Source organism: Apostichopus japonicus, chromosome 4, assembly GCF_037975245.1.
Source record: "Apostichopus japonicus isolate 1M-3 chromosome 4, ASM3797524v1, whole genome shotgun sequence".
Lineage (NCBI taxonomy): Eukaryota > Metazoa > Echinodermata > Holothuroidea > Aspidochirotida > Stichopodidae > Apostichopus > Apostichopus japonicus.
In genome coordinates, this window is record NC_092564.1 from 19,244,874 (window position 1) to 19,264,290 (window position 19,417).

General features: G+C 34.5%; 1 protein-coding gene across 1 annotated transcript; it reads right to left on the reverse strand.

Moving 5' to 3' along the window:
- Positions 1-3,445: 3,445 nt before the first annotated feature.
- LOC139966723 (uncharacterized) lies at positions 3,446-18,488 on the reverse strand. The gene is made up of 4 exons (XM_071970032.1): positions 17,980-18,488; positions 11,144-11,563; positions 8,030-8,247; positions 3,446-4,671 (listed from the first exon to the last, which is right to left on the reverse strand). Exons 1-4 carry the CDS (start codon positions 18,020-18,022, stop codon positions 4,090-4,092), a joined length of 1,263 nt encoding a protein of 420 aa, XP_071826133.1. The 5' UTR covers positions 18,023-18,488; the 3' UTR covers positions 3,446-4,089.
- Between the last annotated feature and the right edge of the window lie 929 nt (positions 18,489-19,417).

A 19,417-nucleotide genomic window follows, 5' to 3' on the forward strand; every position in this document is an offset into this window, starting at 1 on the left:
GTCTCCACGAGAAGAAGAAGAATAAGAAGAAAAACAAGAAACTAGTAAATAAAACAAGCTAACTGACCAAACAAAGACTTGTTTTTACTGTTCATTATGAGAATGGAATGTACCATTTTGACAGACCAAGCCTAGTGAACAAAGCCCTATACTTTCGAGCGCCACGGTGTCTACCCAACGACTGGGCTCTAACGGGCAGATTGAAAAGCTTGGTCAAACTTGAAAAGGGTTCGGGATAAAAGTCGGTGTCACCACTAGTAGGATTAGAACTATTAAGAAAGAATCCAAGCCGAAGAGGCAATTGACGTCCACACTCGATGTAGGAGGTCTTATTGTTGTAGTAGGGACTCTATGTAACTTGTGTGTCCCCTTCATGAAAGTCTCGGACTGATTTGTCAAGAAGTGACAAATGGAAAGCCATCTTCAAAAAAAAACAGACTGTCATGTTTGAAAAGAAGGATCGGAATAATTAAATGCGCTCAAGGTATTCGTCAAAATGACCTGATATGTTCTTGCTGCATATATATTAAAATATATATATATCTAAAATAGGATATTCATTAATTACATGAAATATAGTAAGCCTCATATGTATAGCAGTTAATGCTCTATCTGGTTATATGTCTGATGCATGAGATGTGTTCAAACAATGCATAGAGCCATAAAATAATTACATTGTGCGTTTATTATAAAGCGAACTCGATAAGAGAAGTGTGCAGGATATGAAATAATGGTTGTTGCTGTTGATGTTGTTATTTTGTTGTTGTTATCTTGTTTATACGTCTTATATTTTGTATATGTAAGATAGATGTACACTCAACCATATTTGGCTATATATAAAACATGAAGTCGATAGTAAAAAAAAAACAGAACATAAATCACAAATTAAAGTAAGCCAGAAACAACATAAACCAAACTTTAGCTTTGAGTGTTATCCCCATCCTTAAATTGCTCTCATAATGTACCCGTTACACAAATAAACATCTATTTAAATTAATTTCATTTGAATAAATTCAGGCTTTACGATAACAGTACTACCAGTGTATAAGAGGCGAAAAGAAAGGGAAAAGAATCCACGCTGACGAAACTAAAATCATATATAAATATGAAAATAATAGATGCACAATAAAAGAAAATAATGTTGAAAGTACTTACGAACGTTTTATATGTATGAACTAGTAACAAGATTTTTGCAAATGTTTTTAAAGGAATTGAATAAAAATTAGCGTGAAACGTGGAAAATAATGATATGCTACGTTCCCCGTCATGTGAATATCCGGCACTACAGTAAATATCGTGTCCTAACACTCAATATATTTTTCATATATAAAACAAATTGTTTAATATCACAGAATATATATGGAGAATAACGAAACTCCATGCAACCATATAGGCCTATATCAAAACAGATAACTTAAATTACACTTTACTTCCAACTTAGCAGTATATGATATATTGCTATTTAAAAGCCTCATATAATCTTTCCAAAGGGATTAACAAACTTAGCGCAATTGTCTACAAAATTTTGTCGTTTCATTTCTTAGGATTTTTTTTTTGGTATAGTGTACTTGTCTTTAATTGCATAATATAACTGCCGATATTGCTTTGCAAACCACATATTATAATGCTTCATGAAAATTGCACTCTCTTTGGTTGAACAACACGCAAACATAACGGAGATTTTTCTTGATCTCATATGCTCAGATGATGTCACTGCCTATGCTATGCTGTTTCAAACATTTATAAACATTAATTAATATCTCGACTTATGCATATATACCTAAATAAAATAATAAATAATGCACGCAGTATTTGTGGGTGGTTTACCTTTAATGATATCGCTCTAGGATTGCTACCAATGCGGGTAATACTTCAATAGGACACGTGCATTGATACGAAACACAAAGACAATATTATTTTACAATATAAGTAAAACCCCATTCCGGCTTACCTTTTTCTTCAATCTTGTTTAAAGATATTTTCGTCATACAAACAGTTAGTTTCTCCATGTCTTTGAACCATACATATCTTTAGTGTGTAGTGTGTTACCTCATACTCATGCGACAGTTTCCAAGTGTGATTTTCATATTTTCATACACTTTGAGTTGTTGATCTGATGTGTGTAAACTTGCTAAATTTGACATTTGTGGTACTTTACTCAAACAGAGTGAAACTGTTGCAACCTGTTGCAGTACATGTACAGGCTATATAGTATACGGTATATTACAATATAGTACGGCAGGCATATATAGTCTTATAACGTTTTAAAAGCATAACGTAAACATGTATAATATTACAGATGTCTTTGTAACTAAAAAAGAGTAGTGAAGCAGTAGTTCGTTATTCTGTATTTATTGACATTTTTCGTCTGTAAATTTACACGGAATATCGGTGGAGAATTCGTATTATAAAATAACATGTATATAACATAAGTTACTATGGCTGGCATTATACATAACAGAACCAGCTTGTCAAGTATTGCCAGGGTCATAATTTTTCGAAAATGAGATCAACGGACTATAGAGTTTTGGACAAAAATCCCCATGACCCCTCCCCCCCCCCTTGCCCACCCCTCACTCTCCAAGTTCTTTATCGACGATAAAGTTCTTTATCGACGATAGTCCAAGTTCTTTATCGACGATAACATATATATATATATATATATATATATATATATATATATATATATATATATATATATATATATATATATATATATATATATATATATATATATATATATATATATATATATATATATATATATATATATATATATATATATATAGCGGGAGGCCCGTGGTTCGAATCCCGGTGGAGGCTGAAAGTTTTTTCACTGTTCTTGATTTTCCAACTCATTACGATTTTCATTTATATATATATATATATATATATATATATATATATATATATATATATATATATATATATACATATATATATATATATATATATATATACATATATATACATGTATATATATATATATATATATATATATATATATATATATATATATACATCAATGCTGGTTGGGCTTGTGATTTGAGCGTGAAGTTCATATGTAGCAACAATACCAGATTCCGATATTGCGGAATTTCTATGATTAAAATTAACTTAGTATTGCATTATTAAAATAATTAATTAAACCGAATACTAAAAGGAAAAAAACTTTTTGTGAAAGAGAATAAGAAGAAAAAAGAACAATGTCAAAATAATTCCATGTTTTAATAATAGTATTTAAAAGATAAATAATTCCTGCCGATGAATAAATTGATTCGCACACATCCTGTATCACAGATTTGTGATATTTAATCGAGTATTCCTCGTATACACCGACTAAAGTGTTAAAGAAAAATTAATACATTTTTTATTTATTTTTTGCATTTGAGAAAGATTTATTTCTAGCCGAACATTGAAATATATATATAGATATTTCCATTTGTTTAAAGTAATATCCTTCATTTTCTTATAATTATGTTCCAATTTGTCTTTTGGATCAAACTCAGATAACATCTGATCAAAAACAAGTCTCTATATTAGAAAGATTCATGAAGAGGGATACCGTAGACCGGAATTTTTATAACTGTCATAACTGCAAAGATAAAAGCATTATTAGCGTAAAGTTCTTTCATTACAAATATCTTGTCAAGCTCAATACTTCAAAATAAATATAAAATGAGTATCATGAATGGTCCATCGCTCACCGATCCAGTTCTGCGAAAATCTTTTTCAGCATTTCCCTGTTCCTTATGGACCATGCAGAGAAAAGTTCAGAATGTAGTTTGTCAACGAAATAGGTATCAAGTCATCACTTATGGGTCTATATCGCCATGCACATACGGGAGGACGGGTGAGTGGGTGTCCTGAGAGGTTTCCCAAAATTTGTGTAGAAACGGTGTGGAGTATTTTGACGTCATGATCCCCACATGACTATAGTAGGATTTATACCATATTTTTATCCATCCATACTATTTCATCTCCGAACTATGTCATATTGTGGCCTCAGTACTGGTTAAGAGACGTGCTGTAGTAAACGTTATCATTGCGTCGTCTGCTATGGCAAGTATTGCAAGTGAAAATATCAACTTACGTTGGCGGTAAACTTTGATGTTGCACGTGACCATTGTAACTTGGATATGATTGGTTCTCTCCGTGAAACGATGAGCCGTACCAAGAGAGATCGTACGGGTTCATGTGACCTTGATGATGTGGTGAAGGGTGATGTCTCGAACCGGAGACGTTACTGGTGATTTGTGAGCCGTTATCCCACGGGCTGTCAGCGTAGGGGACTTTCGAGTGATAATTTGAATAGGCATGAGGGTACGATGACGGAACAGGTGGGCCCACTGTTTCGTTCTCGTGATGTGGCCTAGAGTCCATAACTTGGTGAGATGTGTGGTATTTTGTGAGTGATGAAACGTAAGGCGGTCCAAGTGGGATGGTTGAATTGATAGAATGGCTGTAATGATCTCCGATTGGTGGAAGAGAATCCAGGTGATTTCCATCTGGCTCCCTCTTAGGCGCTATCTCTTTCTCGGTTGGTGTCACGTGACCATCACTTTCTGGGGACTCGGCCCTGTCGACTTTTTCATGACCACCGTGCAACTGATGCTGTTGTTTTAAGACCTTCTTGTATTTAGACCGTCGGTTTTGAAACCATATTTTGACCTGAAGATCAAACCAAAAAATCACCACTTGAAAGTCTATAAATAGTGCATTAATCGAGCGGTTTAAATGTTTGGCATAGTTACATAAATACATTTTGTTTAATATGGAATATTTCTCTCATAGCTCTAAGATTATGAGCTGGTTAGACCAAAGTGATTTCCGCAATATTGCATGTTCCCATACGAATGAAACGTCTTTTTTATCGCTTTCACTAACTTTGTTAAGGTTCTATGCACAAAATAGGCTTGTTCTCTTTTTCAAGATTCACTTCAAAAAATATAGAAAAATCCCACGTTAGTAATTTACATATACTAGACGAAATCATCAAACGAGGGCGCTAGAGCCGCAACCTCTTTGGTTTCTATAGTAACCAATTAATGTAGGAAAAAAGGTCAAAATGAGAGGACGAACGAACTCGTTTTTTAATTTCATCATTAATTCGAAAAATGCCTGGGATGTATCAGGGATATGAAAGGATTTAGGAACACTGAGTTCTACGGATTTCCTCTATGTGTACTTATCTGTGGATTTAAATTCAACAACTTCCCTATCTTGAATGAATTAACCTTAAAGCAATGTGATTAAGAGTCCTCTCGAGTAGAATAACGTGTTTTCTTTATGAATAACACTAATTGTTTTTCATCCAAAACGAATCAAATTGAAAGTGGGTGATGAACGGAGCGTAATCCATTCAAATAAACGGCTGAAAAGAAAACATATTAGTTTGTAATTAAGTCTGTGAATACATGTAATTAAAACACATCATCGTCTGGAATCCAACTTGATACATTTCTGGCGGTTCATCAAAGGACTAGTTTGTTTGCTAGTTTTATTGTTTTTGGAGAAAACAAGAAAAAATTCTTAAATAGTCATAGAATCCGACAACCTAGTATATACATGGTAGGAAAAAACTCCTTTTCGTCATTGATTGGCTCGTATTTAAATAAAATATATAGGAATGAAAAGTGGTCAAATGATAAACTGCCGTCACATGTGAAAATGTCTTCTTAAATATGTTAGTAATTTAGTGATTTCATAAGTTTAAATGTAAACAATTGGCAAAAAAACCCATAAATTCCTTGTACTAATATGATGAATTGTTCATTTACCATAGGGTTAGTACTTCAAAACATATGTTATGATTATTATTTATTTATTTATTCATATTTTATTTATTTATTTTTTATTTTTTGCAAAAGGTTAATTTTATCAATTCTAAGTGAGATTGTAATTCTATTTTAAGAATGAAATTAAGTTACTACGAGTTACGTTTCAAAATTAATTTTTGCAATGATTTAAATATTTTATTTTCTGTTGATCGGTACTTATATCCGTTGGCCACACAGATCATTACCACGAACAAAGTCGAGTTGCATGAAGCTGGTTACGTCACTGTCGACATTTACATATTCGACAGTAATTTTATTATATGTAAATGATAATCCTCTTCTTTGTTCTTTCTTCTTCTTCTTCGTTTATTTTTCGTTTTGTTTTAGTTTTGTGTTTGCATCACCTTTCCATTGGCTTATCTCAGAATTGGTTAAGTGTGCTGTAAATTGTGACAGCTATGCTACAGACGTATTAGCTGTTAAGTGTAGGTGCAAAAAACTCCTTAAAAGAGTTTCTCGGGATAGTTCAAAAGATTGCACCCAACATTAACTATACGGCTTTATTAGCCCGACGTGTTCTTTTCTCTCCTTTTTTTTTCATCTTCTACTTTTTTGTTGCTTTAATGGAAGTTGTTCTTTAATTCTCTTTTCTATTTGAAGCCTCTTAAATGACTTGTTGCTCAATCATGGACCAGGTCCAGACAAAAATAAAAAGAGGAGGGAAGAATTAAAAAAAAAAAGACGCAAGAAGATGAAGAGAGCACTAAAGATAGGAACAGTGACAAGGGAATCAAAACCTTAATGGACTGTAAGGAATATAAGTATTATTTAGAGGAATTAGTCTACCTAGTCTTGTGTTCTCTTTAATTACCCTAAATGGGATTATTGCTATCATGGAGACGGCGAGACGACGGTAAAGAGATGATCGATACAAGATAGGATTGTAAGCCGACTGTGCAATCAATAAGATTTGATGGCCTGTCAATGACCCCTGTAATCTCTCGTCTAATACTAGGAGTAAAAAAAAAACTATGTGATCGGTCTTTTCTGGAGGCCTTTGTAAACGCAATCGACAGGGCGTTTCCAGTTTAATTGCAGCAAATTACTCAGCTGTATAAGGTCCTAGAAATGTCTTCTTTCTTTCTTTTAAGAGAGCATGATAAATATATATTCTAAGTGAATGGAAAGAACAACTTAATCAAGCATGCCAAATTACACATTTTAACAAGTTAATTGAGTGTGTGTGTTAGTCAAGCAAGCCTATACCGATTTAATATTTGTAAATTGAGTAATTTGCCAATTAGTGTCACAATACGGTAGTTAGCATGTGATTATAATAATAAAATAAAGGTATCGAGTTGCCAACTTCAACCAATCCATCTCTAATCGTTACCGTTTTTTCCTTTTTTTAATTGCGCTATTATAGCTTACCAGTTAAATCGGGCATGGGTTCCAAACGTTGCAATTCTCGTCAGACCAATAAACACGAATACTTAAAAGACTGTTGTCGGTTTATTACAATAATTCTACCACAATTGTTAAAAACTTCAACACATTCTATTACTTTTTAAGCCACACATCAACATGTTCCGTTTTTATTGGCCTAAAGTTAGTTCCATGGGGGATTACCTATAGTGTAACCTATTTTTCAATGTAAGAATTGGAACTGAATATGCTATCTTTATTAACTGGTAAGACTTGAATGTCGCTAAATTCAGAGTAAACCACATTAGACGTTTCAGAGAGGGGGAAGGAGTGGTGATATATGCATAATCGTTTCAACCGAACCTTTCTTTGAGATCTGCTGGGAGATTTTCAGACTGACGAGAGAGTTCCAACCGAAACCACAAAATTAACAACAAATATAATTTTGCTCAAAACAAGTAACAAATAAAAAGAGGAAACACGTTTCGCGCGCGGACACTCCTTGCGTTGAACCAATTTTTTTTTAATGCTCAGCTTTTACGGGTTTAATTTTGATATATATGATATCTTCAGACCAAAAAACCTGGATACGTCACTGGTGCCCCTTCTTCCGCCTCACAGTTCTCTTTACAGAGGCACTGGCCTGCTTACTACTACTACTACTACTACTACATGTACATTTTTATTACAGAGATGACAAATATAGATTATCACATACATGACATGTTATAACCAATTTATGGATTATGGAATAGTGCATTAGCAGTGTCGAGACAGGTAAGGGTCGAGAGCTGTATGAACAGATACGAAAAAAATTGTTTTACCTGCGTTTGGGTAAGTCCAAGCGATGCAGCCAGATCGGCTCTCTCCGGTAACGCGAGATATTGAGCTCTCTGGAAATGCTGATTTAATTGTTGTAGTTGAATACTGGTGTAAATGGTGCGCGGTTTACGCATCTTTTTGCCCTTTAGGCGGGAAGGACTCGACACGTGATCGTTGTTTGACAACATCAAAGAACTGGAATTCCTCTCACTCGACTGGCCTGTTATCAAATAATAAATCGAAATTATTAGAGATTACGATGATTAAGATATTCCTCATTCAATTGTTGTTCATGTATATGCTGTTGCCAGATACCTTATAAATGAACATTATATAAATATACTTAATCATATAAGGGTATGTGGTTATAAACTATGGTGATAAATCCACTGCAAACTGAGTGGCACACGTTTTACACATGATATGTCCCAATTTAATAACCCCGTACGGTCGCCTACATATTTGATTAGTCGAATGAGATCTTTATTTCAGAATACATATTCGTCATCTGCCGTGCAAGCAGTTATTTTCGTTATAGATATATATTTCCAGGCTATTATTTCTATTTTTGAAAACGAAGTCTACGGCTTTGAGTACAGCGTTTCTGTAAGTTGCCGTGTTGGACGAATCTAACCCGTGATAGTAATTACAGACTTTGGGATCCATGTTATAGTCATTGCCAACTTTGCAATCCACTGTTCCTTTTACAATGTTGGTTGCAAGGTCGGTTAGAGGGGCTCCATAGTTTTCCCTTTCGGGACACGAAAAAAGGGGAAGTGAATTTAATCTGTATTGATAACTGCTGTAGTATCAGTGAGTCTATTTACGCCAAGTTTGATTTTGCAGCAGTTTCAGTCGCTTGTTCGGTGGTTTTTTTCTTCTTTTTCTTTATTTGTCGTCTATTTACAGTGTGTTTTGCCGATACTAGTCTCAATAAACACCACCGATTGACTGCAGCCTTCTTTCAGTTGCAGGACAATACTTCTATTGTTGACTTCAACGACCCATTCAAGGGGAATAAAATAGGACCTGGACATGGTTCGAAAGATCTTCACAATATTTTTCAACGAGGATTTAAATTTTGATTAAAATATATATATTGTGCGAGTGTGTGCTTGTTTGTGTGTGAAAGACTGATATCGGGTTCACATCTATATTTTTATGTATAATGCGAAGGTAAAGGCTGATCTAGAAAAAAGTATCAAAGGCGACAATGGAGCCCTCAAAATCCTCAGCTTCGTTTCACCTTGAAAAAATGACGATTTGTTTTTGACTTGCAACGGGATTTTGAAGAAAGTCTTGTAAATATTATCAAGATGCATGGTTCTAATAAAAACCATTCGGTGTGCATATATAATGACCAAGAGCTATGACTTATCGTGAACTGAATATGCCAGTGATAGTACAAGCCTAACTGTAATATCTTCCATGAATAACGCACACAATCGGCTGGAAGTAAAGAGTTCATCATCACCATTGCCTACCAGTGATCAAGTAACCATTATACATGAAAAGTGTATCATTTAATCCGACAAGACAACCAACGGTCGATTGCAAGCATAGGCGTAGGAGGCGGGGTCTAGGGGGATGCAGCCCCCCCCCCACCAACATTTTTTTTGGGGTGAAAATTCGGGCAATATGCTGAGAATTTTTCGGACACCTACTGAAAGAAGAAGAATTTGCAATGTGTTTTTCAAATTTTTTAGTGAAAATTCGGCAATATGCTGAGAATTTTTCGGGCACCTACTGAAAGAAGAATAATTTGCAGTTTAATATTTTTTTTTTTTTTGGGGGTGAAAATTCGGGCAATATGCTGAGAATTTTTCGGGCACCTACTGAAAGAAGAATAATTTGCAGTGTGTTTTTTATTTATTTTTTTGGGGTGAAAATTCGGGCAATATGCTGAGAATTTTTCGGGCACCTACTGAAAGAAGAATAATTTGCAGTGTGTTTTTCAATGGTTAAACTTATATTATTATTATCATTATTGTTGTAACGACTTCCCCAATAAATCGAACCAATATGGAAGGATAATAACACGAAAGATGATTGTATGTTATTGACATGTGATGTAAAAACCGATAAATGCCCAATTATGATATGCACATTAACATGTTGAACGCGCACGGAGCGTGCGAAAAATTTTGGTTATATTTTTCGGGCAAGTCGTTACAGCCCCCCCCCCCCCCCCAATCAAATTAGGCTCCTACGCCTATGGTTGCAAATGTTCCCTTATCAAATCGTTATTAATTAAATTCATGTAAAATGTACACGAATATCTTTGAAATGTCAGGGTATTGCAGGTTTTTATTTATGAAAACGCTGACCATTTTTAGCGATCGGTCTAAATCAGAAAGTGAAACGACATTTGTTGTTTTATGTTTTCCTCTCTTCTGTCAAAGGTTTTGCAGTAATAACCCGCCTCCTGCCCCTCCCCCCGACCCCTCGTTTTTGTTGCTATGGAAGAGAGGAATTGCAGAACAGTATTTTGAACCCTTGGTTTGCTGCTTTTCGAATGTATCTCTCTGATCAACCGATTCACACAGAGATTAAAAGTAACTAACTGTAAATCTTTAAGTTTTGTACCACAGTAAATACTGGATCGTGCTGATAAATCGGTAGCATGTGCTATAAGGATTACATTACGAACTGAGGATATGTGTAATGCCAACACATGCATCAAATTGGAATTGTTGGGATTACATATATCCTCAGTTCTTACTGTAATCCCTGTAGCACATGCTACTGATTTATAGCACGATCCAGTTGTTACTTTAGTACAAAGCTTTAAGATTTACAGTAGTTACTGTGTTCTCTGTGTGTATCGTGTGCTCTGATACATACAACAGAACAATATATATATATATATATATATATATATATATATATATATATATATATATATATATGTATATTTCATAGGCCTATCATGATCGTGAAGGTTTTGCGACGGTTAAAAGTGAAGCAGAACAGTGGACAACTGCTTATAAATAGTCTCCATGTTTTAAGAACATTTTAGCTCTGTCTAATCCTCCTCACTTATTTCTCTCTTTCTTTCTTTTATGTTTCATTTGATTTCATTTCTTAATAAAAAAAATGATGAACGATGAACTTACCATGGAATTCTTTTGATGAACTCGTAAAAACCCCACCTTCTCCTCCTCCACCTCCTCCTCCTCCTGTCACGCTGGGATGTCGAACTTGAGGATAACTGGAATCGAATCCATTCGATGAATTAAAAGGGAAAGAAAAAGCGCAGGGGCGTTGATTTGACTGCATGGCGTTCAGCCCATTCACAGGCGATCGTACGCCCTCGCTGCTGTGAGTACTGTGTTTGGAAGACTGTTGGTAATGTGATGTTATCGGCCCGTATGGTACCGCACCGGGATTCGGTGACCCTGTAGAATGGTACCCTGTACCTATTACTTCTGAATGATGGTGTTGTTCCGGTATTTGTGGGTAGCGATGATCATAACTGTATCCTATATTCATAGGCGATTCCCCGGTCATATTCATCTCACTCAATGGTTCTCGACCTGTATCACATGTATAGAAAAGAAAACGTATAAAATTTCATCTCGCTAATGGTAGTAATATACACCAATTATTATTTAAAAAAAAAAACTATTTACTATTATAAAACTTTCCACATCACCATATATGCAATTTATACCGCTCTTTCGTTTTTTACGTTTAATTTGGTATTAAGTTTTGTTGTTATATACTTTAGTTAATACTTTGATTGATGCTTCATTACAACTGCTAATATCTCTACCACGTGCCTTAATCCGATTTTGATGAGTAAAACCCTTCATTAAAATACTTTAATTTTTAATCGATTCCACAGTTGGATTTAAAGCGTCCTTGTTCATCTTCAAAGAAAAATTAAGAATAACATTGAACAGACAAATTAACCACCAATTTTTGCAAAGATGCCTATTTTTTTTTTCAATAAACGTCAGGTTAAGATGTTTGCATGGATCAAGGAAACTGAAAGGGGAAAAAAAAGTTAATTAGCACCTATACTTAAACATCGTCTTTAAAACGTGGCACTATTAAAATATATATATATTTAATAATCTTATTTATGATTTTATCAAAGGAGAATAATACTGCAATATCCTGGAGTGAGGTTATAGATAAAGTAACCATACATATATATAACCATATATATATATATATATAACCATATATATATATATATATATATATATATATAATTTATAGTTCATTCCATTTTAGTTTTTCCTTTCTATTTATTTCTGAATTAAAAATCAACTTGTGCATTCATTAATATTCAATATTATATATTCAACTCATTAATATGAATATTACTTAAATTGACCGAATAATTTTTTTTTTTTTTTGGGGGGGGGGGTCTAACAATGACAATCTTACAGGCATGATTTAAAACATTTGATTCTGAAACAAATAAATCTTATTGAATAATTAGCTATTATATATAAAGATAGCAAGTCTTAGAAATAAGAGATGGGTTTAATGTTTAATTCTTCTCATTGGATGTAGACTGTTTTGTTTTGTTCTGGATATCTGGCTTTGAATAATTTTGCCGACAGTCAACCATTTCTAAAGTTTAACTTAATACTGGACGTTTCCAATAGTCGGCTGTGAGGAAATGTTGGTTTCTAGAGTCATAAACACAACAAATATTATTACTTATTGTGAACGAAAATAATTGAAATGGATGAACAGATAGCAAAATCTTTCTCTTTGCAGTTTAATTTGCCTTTAATTCCAAGATCGAAGATTCACGCGACTCTGTAACAATGACATGGTCACAAAGACGACCGTAATTTATTTTCTAATATTATTTTTTTTCATAATTCATTAATTTTTCTTTAGACCTATAGTTTTGTTGCCTGTTGTTCAAATATCGATGGTTTTAAAAGTACCTTATAATCTTGACATTTCTTTCTGATTAGTAAAAGCATAATTCACTCTTCAACATGAAAATATGAACATAAAAACCAAAGGAAAACGGAAAAATCAATCCGCTTGTTTTGATCTTAGATGTGACAACTTATAGAAACAACCTCAACTCCTTGACATAGTTTGAAAGCAACATTCTTTTGGATTTTAATTTCCAATAAAATTGCAAATTCCTATTTTCCGAAATTTCTTTTAAGATTTAATATAAAATTAATTAGCAGTTGTGCCATTGATTACATCTAATCAAAGGAACTAAGATATCTCAGAAATTGAAGAAATAAGCTAAACTTTGTCTCTTGTTTATACATGACATGTTCATAAAGAGGAAAATCCTGCAGAGTTTTTACCCCGATTCGTTTCACTTCTTCACTTTTTTGTGAGTTTCTTTGCTCGGAATATTTCAACTGAAGTTTGTAATGGATCTACTCAAATTTTGCTTTCCCGTTTGCATGATGCATAGAAATTTAGCTTAATGAAACCTTCGACTTCTTCTACTTAAAAAACAAGAGAAAAAAAGACAATTTTCTAATGTAAATGAAATATCATTGGGTAATGGGAAATATAGGAACTTCAATAATCAATCAAGTTTATATACTGTAAAATAACATTTTGAACGGACATATAGATAACATAGCGATGAACGTTTTGTGCGGATATAGCATAACCAAGTGATGTATATTTTTATGTGGACATATAGTATAACCAAGTGCTAAACATTTTGTGCCGACATATGGTAGCCTATAACCATATGATCAGCATTTTGTGTGGACAACTAGTATAACCAAGTGATCAGCATTCAGTGTGGACATATAGTATCATGAACCCAGTGATCAGCATTTTGTGCGGACATATAGTATAACCAAGTGATCAGTATTTTGTGTGGACATATAGTATAACCAAGTGATCAGTATTTTGTGTGAACATATAGTATCATGAACCCAGTGATCAGCATGTTGTGTGGACATACAGTATAGTATAACCAAGTGATCAGTATTTTGTGTGGATATATAGTATCATGAACCCAGTGATCAGCATTTTGTGTGGACACATAGTATAACCAGTGGCGGAGCGTCCATGGACTGCTGGCGCCCTTTTCAGCTCTTTACCACTTTTTACTTATTCGCGATTATTGACTTTTTTATTGCGCTCTCAACTACCTATTGACATTTGTCACATTTTGTTGGTGTAATTTGGCGATGACACCTATCTATTCTTCGTTTATCTGCAAATTAGCCAGGCCCGGAAATGGTCATTTTCGGCGATCTAGGGAGTATCTTTACTCAAAAGAAATCTGTACGCTACGCGCCAACCTGTGGTGGCGCTCCGCTTAGATAGTGTCGGAAGCGCCCCTACAGACCATTCTCGCCCCTCCTGACCAACACCCCAAGCTCCGCCACTGAGTATAACCAAGTGCTGTCGAAGGAATTTCATATAGTAACTCCCCAAGGTCCAATTATATAAGTTATTTCCTGATTTAAAGTTTGGTGGATGGTAAGTTCACACTACACAAATATTACTTAAAATTCATTTTTAAAGGAAAAATGTCCACGTGCCCCACCTGGCTCTTGACGTCATTAGGTATGGTGGAAACTGTGTTAAAAAAAAAATGTTTTTTAAATATGTGTATTTCGCTGGCTTAACTTGTTTCACCATCTGATGCTCATTGGCAGAAACTGTTATGTTACGCGCATCTGCCACATTTTCATAACAGAATTAACTGAATCAGATCTGAAGACGTTGTCGCCATTAAATGTGGAACCCCCTTCGCCCCTCCCCACCCCTTAGCTCCGTTAAGTTAACCTACTGGGAAGAAAAAAGAAACTTCACAGAACTCGAAAAGTTTGGAAGTTAGAGTGGATGTGATGAACAATGGTCCAATGACTAATGTCTGATGAAAGACAACCAGCTGATTCGATTTAGTAAATTCAAAGTACCTGTTACATTCAAAGCTGTAATTACTCTCCAGCAAGTTAGTCACTGAGGAAGATCCTGCTAGGATCGAAACGCCAGGCCCTCTTACTTTAAGATGTAATACATTTACTATGTAATAGTGAGAGGGCCTGACGATTTCATCCTAGCATGATCTTCTTCAGAGGCTAACTGAAGCGGAAAAAAAATTGCTAAGAACACATTAAGAGACACAGGTGGATGGACAGACAGACAGAGCAGACTAAAAACACATTAAGAGACACAGATGGACAGACATACAGAGCAGACTAAAAACACATTAAGAGACACAGGTGGACAGACAAACAAAGCAGACTAAAAACACATAAAGAGACACAGGTGGACAGACAAACAAAGCAGACTAAAACACATTAAGAGACAGAGATGGACAGACAGACAGAGCAGACTAAAAACACATAAAGAGACACAGGTGGACAGACATACAGAGCAGACTAAAATCACATTAAGAGACAGAGATGGACAGACAGATAGAGCAGACTAAAAACACATTAAGAGACAGAGATGGACAGACATACAGAGCAGACTAAAACACATTAAGAGACACAGGTGGACAGACAAACAAAGCAGACTAAAACACATTAAGAGACAGAGATGGATAGACAGACAGAGCAGACTAAAAACACATTAAGAGACACAGGTGGACAGACAAACAAAGCAGACTAAAAACACATTAAGAGACACAGGTGAACAGACATACAGAGCAGACTAAAATCACATTAAGAGACAGAGATGGACAGACAGACAGACAGAGCAGACTAAAAACACATTAAGAGACACAGGTGGACAGACAAACTAAGCAGACTAAAAACACATAAAGAGACACAGGTGGACAGACATACAGAGCAGACTAAAATCACATTAAGAGACACAGGTGGACAGACAAACAAAGCAGACTAAAAACACATAAAGAGACACAGGTGGACAGACATACAGAGCAGTCTAAAATCACATTAAGAGACAGAGATGGACAGACAGACAGAGCAGACTAAAAACAAATTAAGAGACACAGGTGGACAGACAAACAAAGCAGACTAAAACACATTAAGAGACAGAGATGGATAGACAGACAGAGCAGTCTAAGAACACATTAAGAGACACTGGTGGACAGACAGACAGACAGAGCAGACTAAGAACACATTAATAGACACAGATGGACAGACATACAGAGCAGACTAAAAACACATTAAGAGACAGAGATGGACATACATACAGAGCAGACTAAGAACACATTAATAGACACAGATGGACAGACATACAGAGCAGACTAAAAACACATTAAGAGACAGAGATGGACATACATACAGAGCAGACTAAGAACACATTAAGAGACACAGATGGACAAACATACAGAGCAGACTAAAAACACATTAAGAGACAGAGATGGACATACATACAGAGCAGACTAAGAACACATTAAGAGACACAGGTGGACAGACAGACAGAGCAGACTAAGAACACATTAATAGACACAGATGGACAGACAGAGCAGACTAAAAGACACATTAAGAGACAGAGATGGACAGACAGTTCAACTGGATAGCTAAACTAAATAGGAATCTTATCTAAAACACACTTCTCTGCCTAATGCAATAGACGATTGTTATTATAAATTTGAATACCGTGCAGTATATACGCTTTAAAAATTTTAAAAATGACAAACCTTTTAAATTTAAATAAAATTAAATAAAAGCGTTTTTCAAATAGATCGATATTCCATAAAGACGTCTCAAACTTAAAGGATTGGTTCAGTTGTCATACATGTTTATGTTATATGAAAGAAAACAATAAAAGAAACACAATGGTGGAAAACTGTTCAAATATCTTTTTCGGTTAACGAGATATTCAAGTGTAAAGTTTTATCAGATTGTGTAGAAACTGTTGAAATCTGACTAGCTGTGATGTCACATCTTCACATTCCTGAATAGTCTTTGTTTTTACTCTAAATATTTTGTGTGATTTCATGACTTTCAACCAAAAGATATGTCAGGAGATCTCATATTTGTCAAAGGAAGTATTTGAGATTAAACATCTGAAGAATTTTTGATTATATTATTTTCAAATGTGTTAAAAAATGTAAATAATTTTTAGAGAAATATATTCACAAATGTTAAGGAAGTGAGGATGTGACATCACACCCTCACACTAGGTCTTTCTACTGTACACCAGTTGTTTTCAAAGAAATTTTGATATCTTCAAAGTGTCATATCTCCTTAACAGAGCATGCTATCAAGGTAGTTTCTTCACTGTTCTTTTTGTCTTTTTGTGCTCTTTCATACAAAATAGACATGTCAAACACCTGAAGCAATCCTTTAACTTCTTCGTTTTAACATAAAGTGGAATACTCAAATTATTAAGAGTTTATATCTATGGACCTGACTATCAGTGATATGGAGATTGCTTTAACTTATAATTCTCATGTGGTCAGAATTGCTAAATATGAAATGAAAGATCTTATTCTAAAAGTCTACGGATAATTAAGAATGAGCAATACTTTAATACAACAACAATTACAAGAAACTAGGAATAAGAAACTTTAAATGAATGCTCTTTATTTTTACAGCTCTATACATCCACTCACACACAATTCAGCATTGAATGAGCAAATTTAAATAATTAATTTGTTATAACAAAATTAAAATACATTGACTTATTAATTCTGTACACCCTACATGAAGTTCACCACTAACTAATCCTGTCTGTGAAATAAGAAGCTTATGACACTATACGTATCTTTCTTTAATTTAGTATTTTTCTTATTTAATTAGTGATGTTAGTTTAGATGTTAACTTTTAAAATGTGAAAATGTAGGTCAAAGGTTATGCCGAAGGAGTTAAAATACATTTAGTAATCTGTATACGTAATATATATATATATATATATATATATATATATATATATATATATATATATATATATATATATATATATATATATATATATATGTTTATATACACATATATTTATAAACTATAATATAATATAATATAGATGTTATATAATATATGATATATATTTTATAAAATCAGTTCCATACCTTTTAAATCTTGGAGCGGTTGGAGGTAGTAATCGGTAACCATTGATCCAGGGTAATATTAGCCGTGTGCCTTCAGGTAGAATATATCCAAGCTTTGAATCATATATACAAATATATATATATAGTAATGCCCTATATATAGCGATAATCTGATGGCTAGGCTATTCAGCTAATGCAATATATACGTCCATTTATGAGTGTGTGTAGGTCTTAGGGTTTAATACGATCGCTGCTTGAATCGTTCGCTATTATCATATCAATTGATGTTTGTCAACTAACACATCACTTGTTAACTCCTACTATATACCCACCCTTCAATCAGAAGCTAAGAAGGCCACCCCAGCAGCCTATATAGTAAAGCTTCCATTTGAAAAAAAAACTCAGAGAGTTAGAGAAAAGGTGAACCTAATGAATAATAGGGCGCTTGAATGAACGGGAAGAATAGCACTGCGAATGGCAAGTACCCACGCGAGCGTTGCCTTTGAGTAGACCGGCGCCATTCCGTTCATACTCACGGTCTGTTTACGTCCACCCTCTTTCACTCTGGACTAATTCAGGACAATGCTTATTTTTTCTTCTCATTATTGAAAGATGTTTAAGTCAATTGTCCGTTCCAGATCTCTGGAATTTTTTTCTTTTCAATCTCGTCCCGTCCATTCGGACAGTGCAAGAAAAGGGAGTGAAGGTCTGCATATGTATATGTGTGTATATAAACACGGGAATTGAGACACCCTGTTTACAAGTGAGATATAGTTCTCTTGACCTGTGCTAACCCTTTTTCCTGGCTGAAAAGTCGAAGGATCCTCATGGTTAAGCGATTTGTTGTCCGAAAAGGGAAAAAAGGAGAAAGAAAAGGGGGTGAAAAATCGGCTACTTTTGATCGTCGGCCGGCTAGTTTTTTTGTTGTTATTCATCGATGCAGATTGAATAGAAGGGGGTTACATTCCATAATATCCAGGATTAAAGCCAAACAGCAATATGAAGAGAAAATTAATTAAAAAGGGATCAAAAATAAATTAACCAAAAAGGAAAAAACATATCAGACGATAGGATAGGATTTGTTGTGATCTGAAAGTAAATCAACAAGTATAGTTGTTTTGGAAACACGTTAAAACGTTTCAAGAGTTTTATAAGGAAATGCAATCATTGATCATGCTGTAGTAAATTGAATCTGTTAATTCCATAGCGAGGCTATATACGTGAGCTATATATAAGGATGTCATTGTGACGTCATCGGTATCGAGGAGTTAGGCTCTTGGAACTGAAAGAGCAGTGAACTCAAAATATTCTGTATCGCTACTGGTCACATCACATATGATCGTCACGTGTAACATACCTGTACAGTTCACGCTTCTCCCCCCGGACCCCTTCCCCGGACCCCCTCCCCTCCACCTCAACTCCACTGTCCAAGTCCCGTCAGAGAAGGAGCTACGTTATG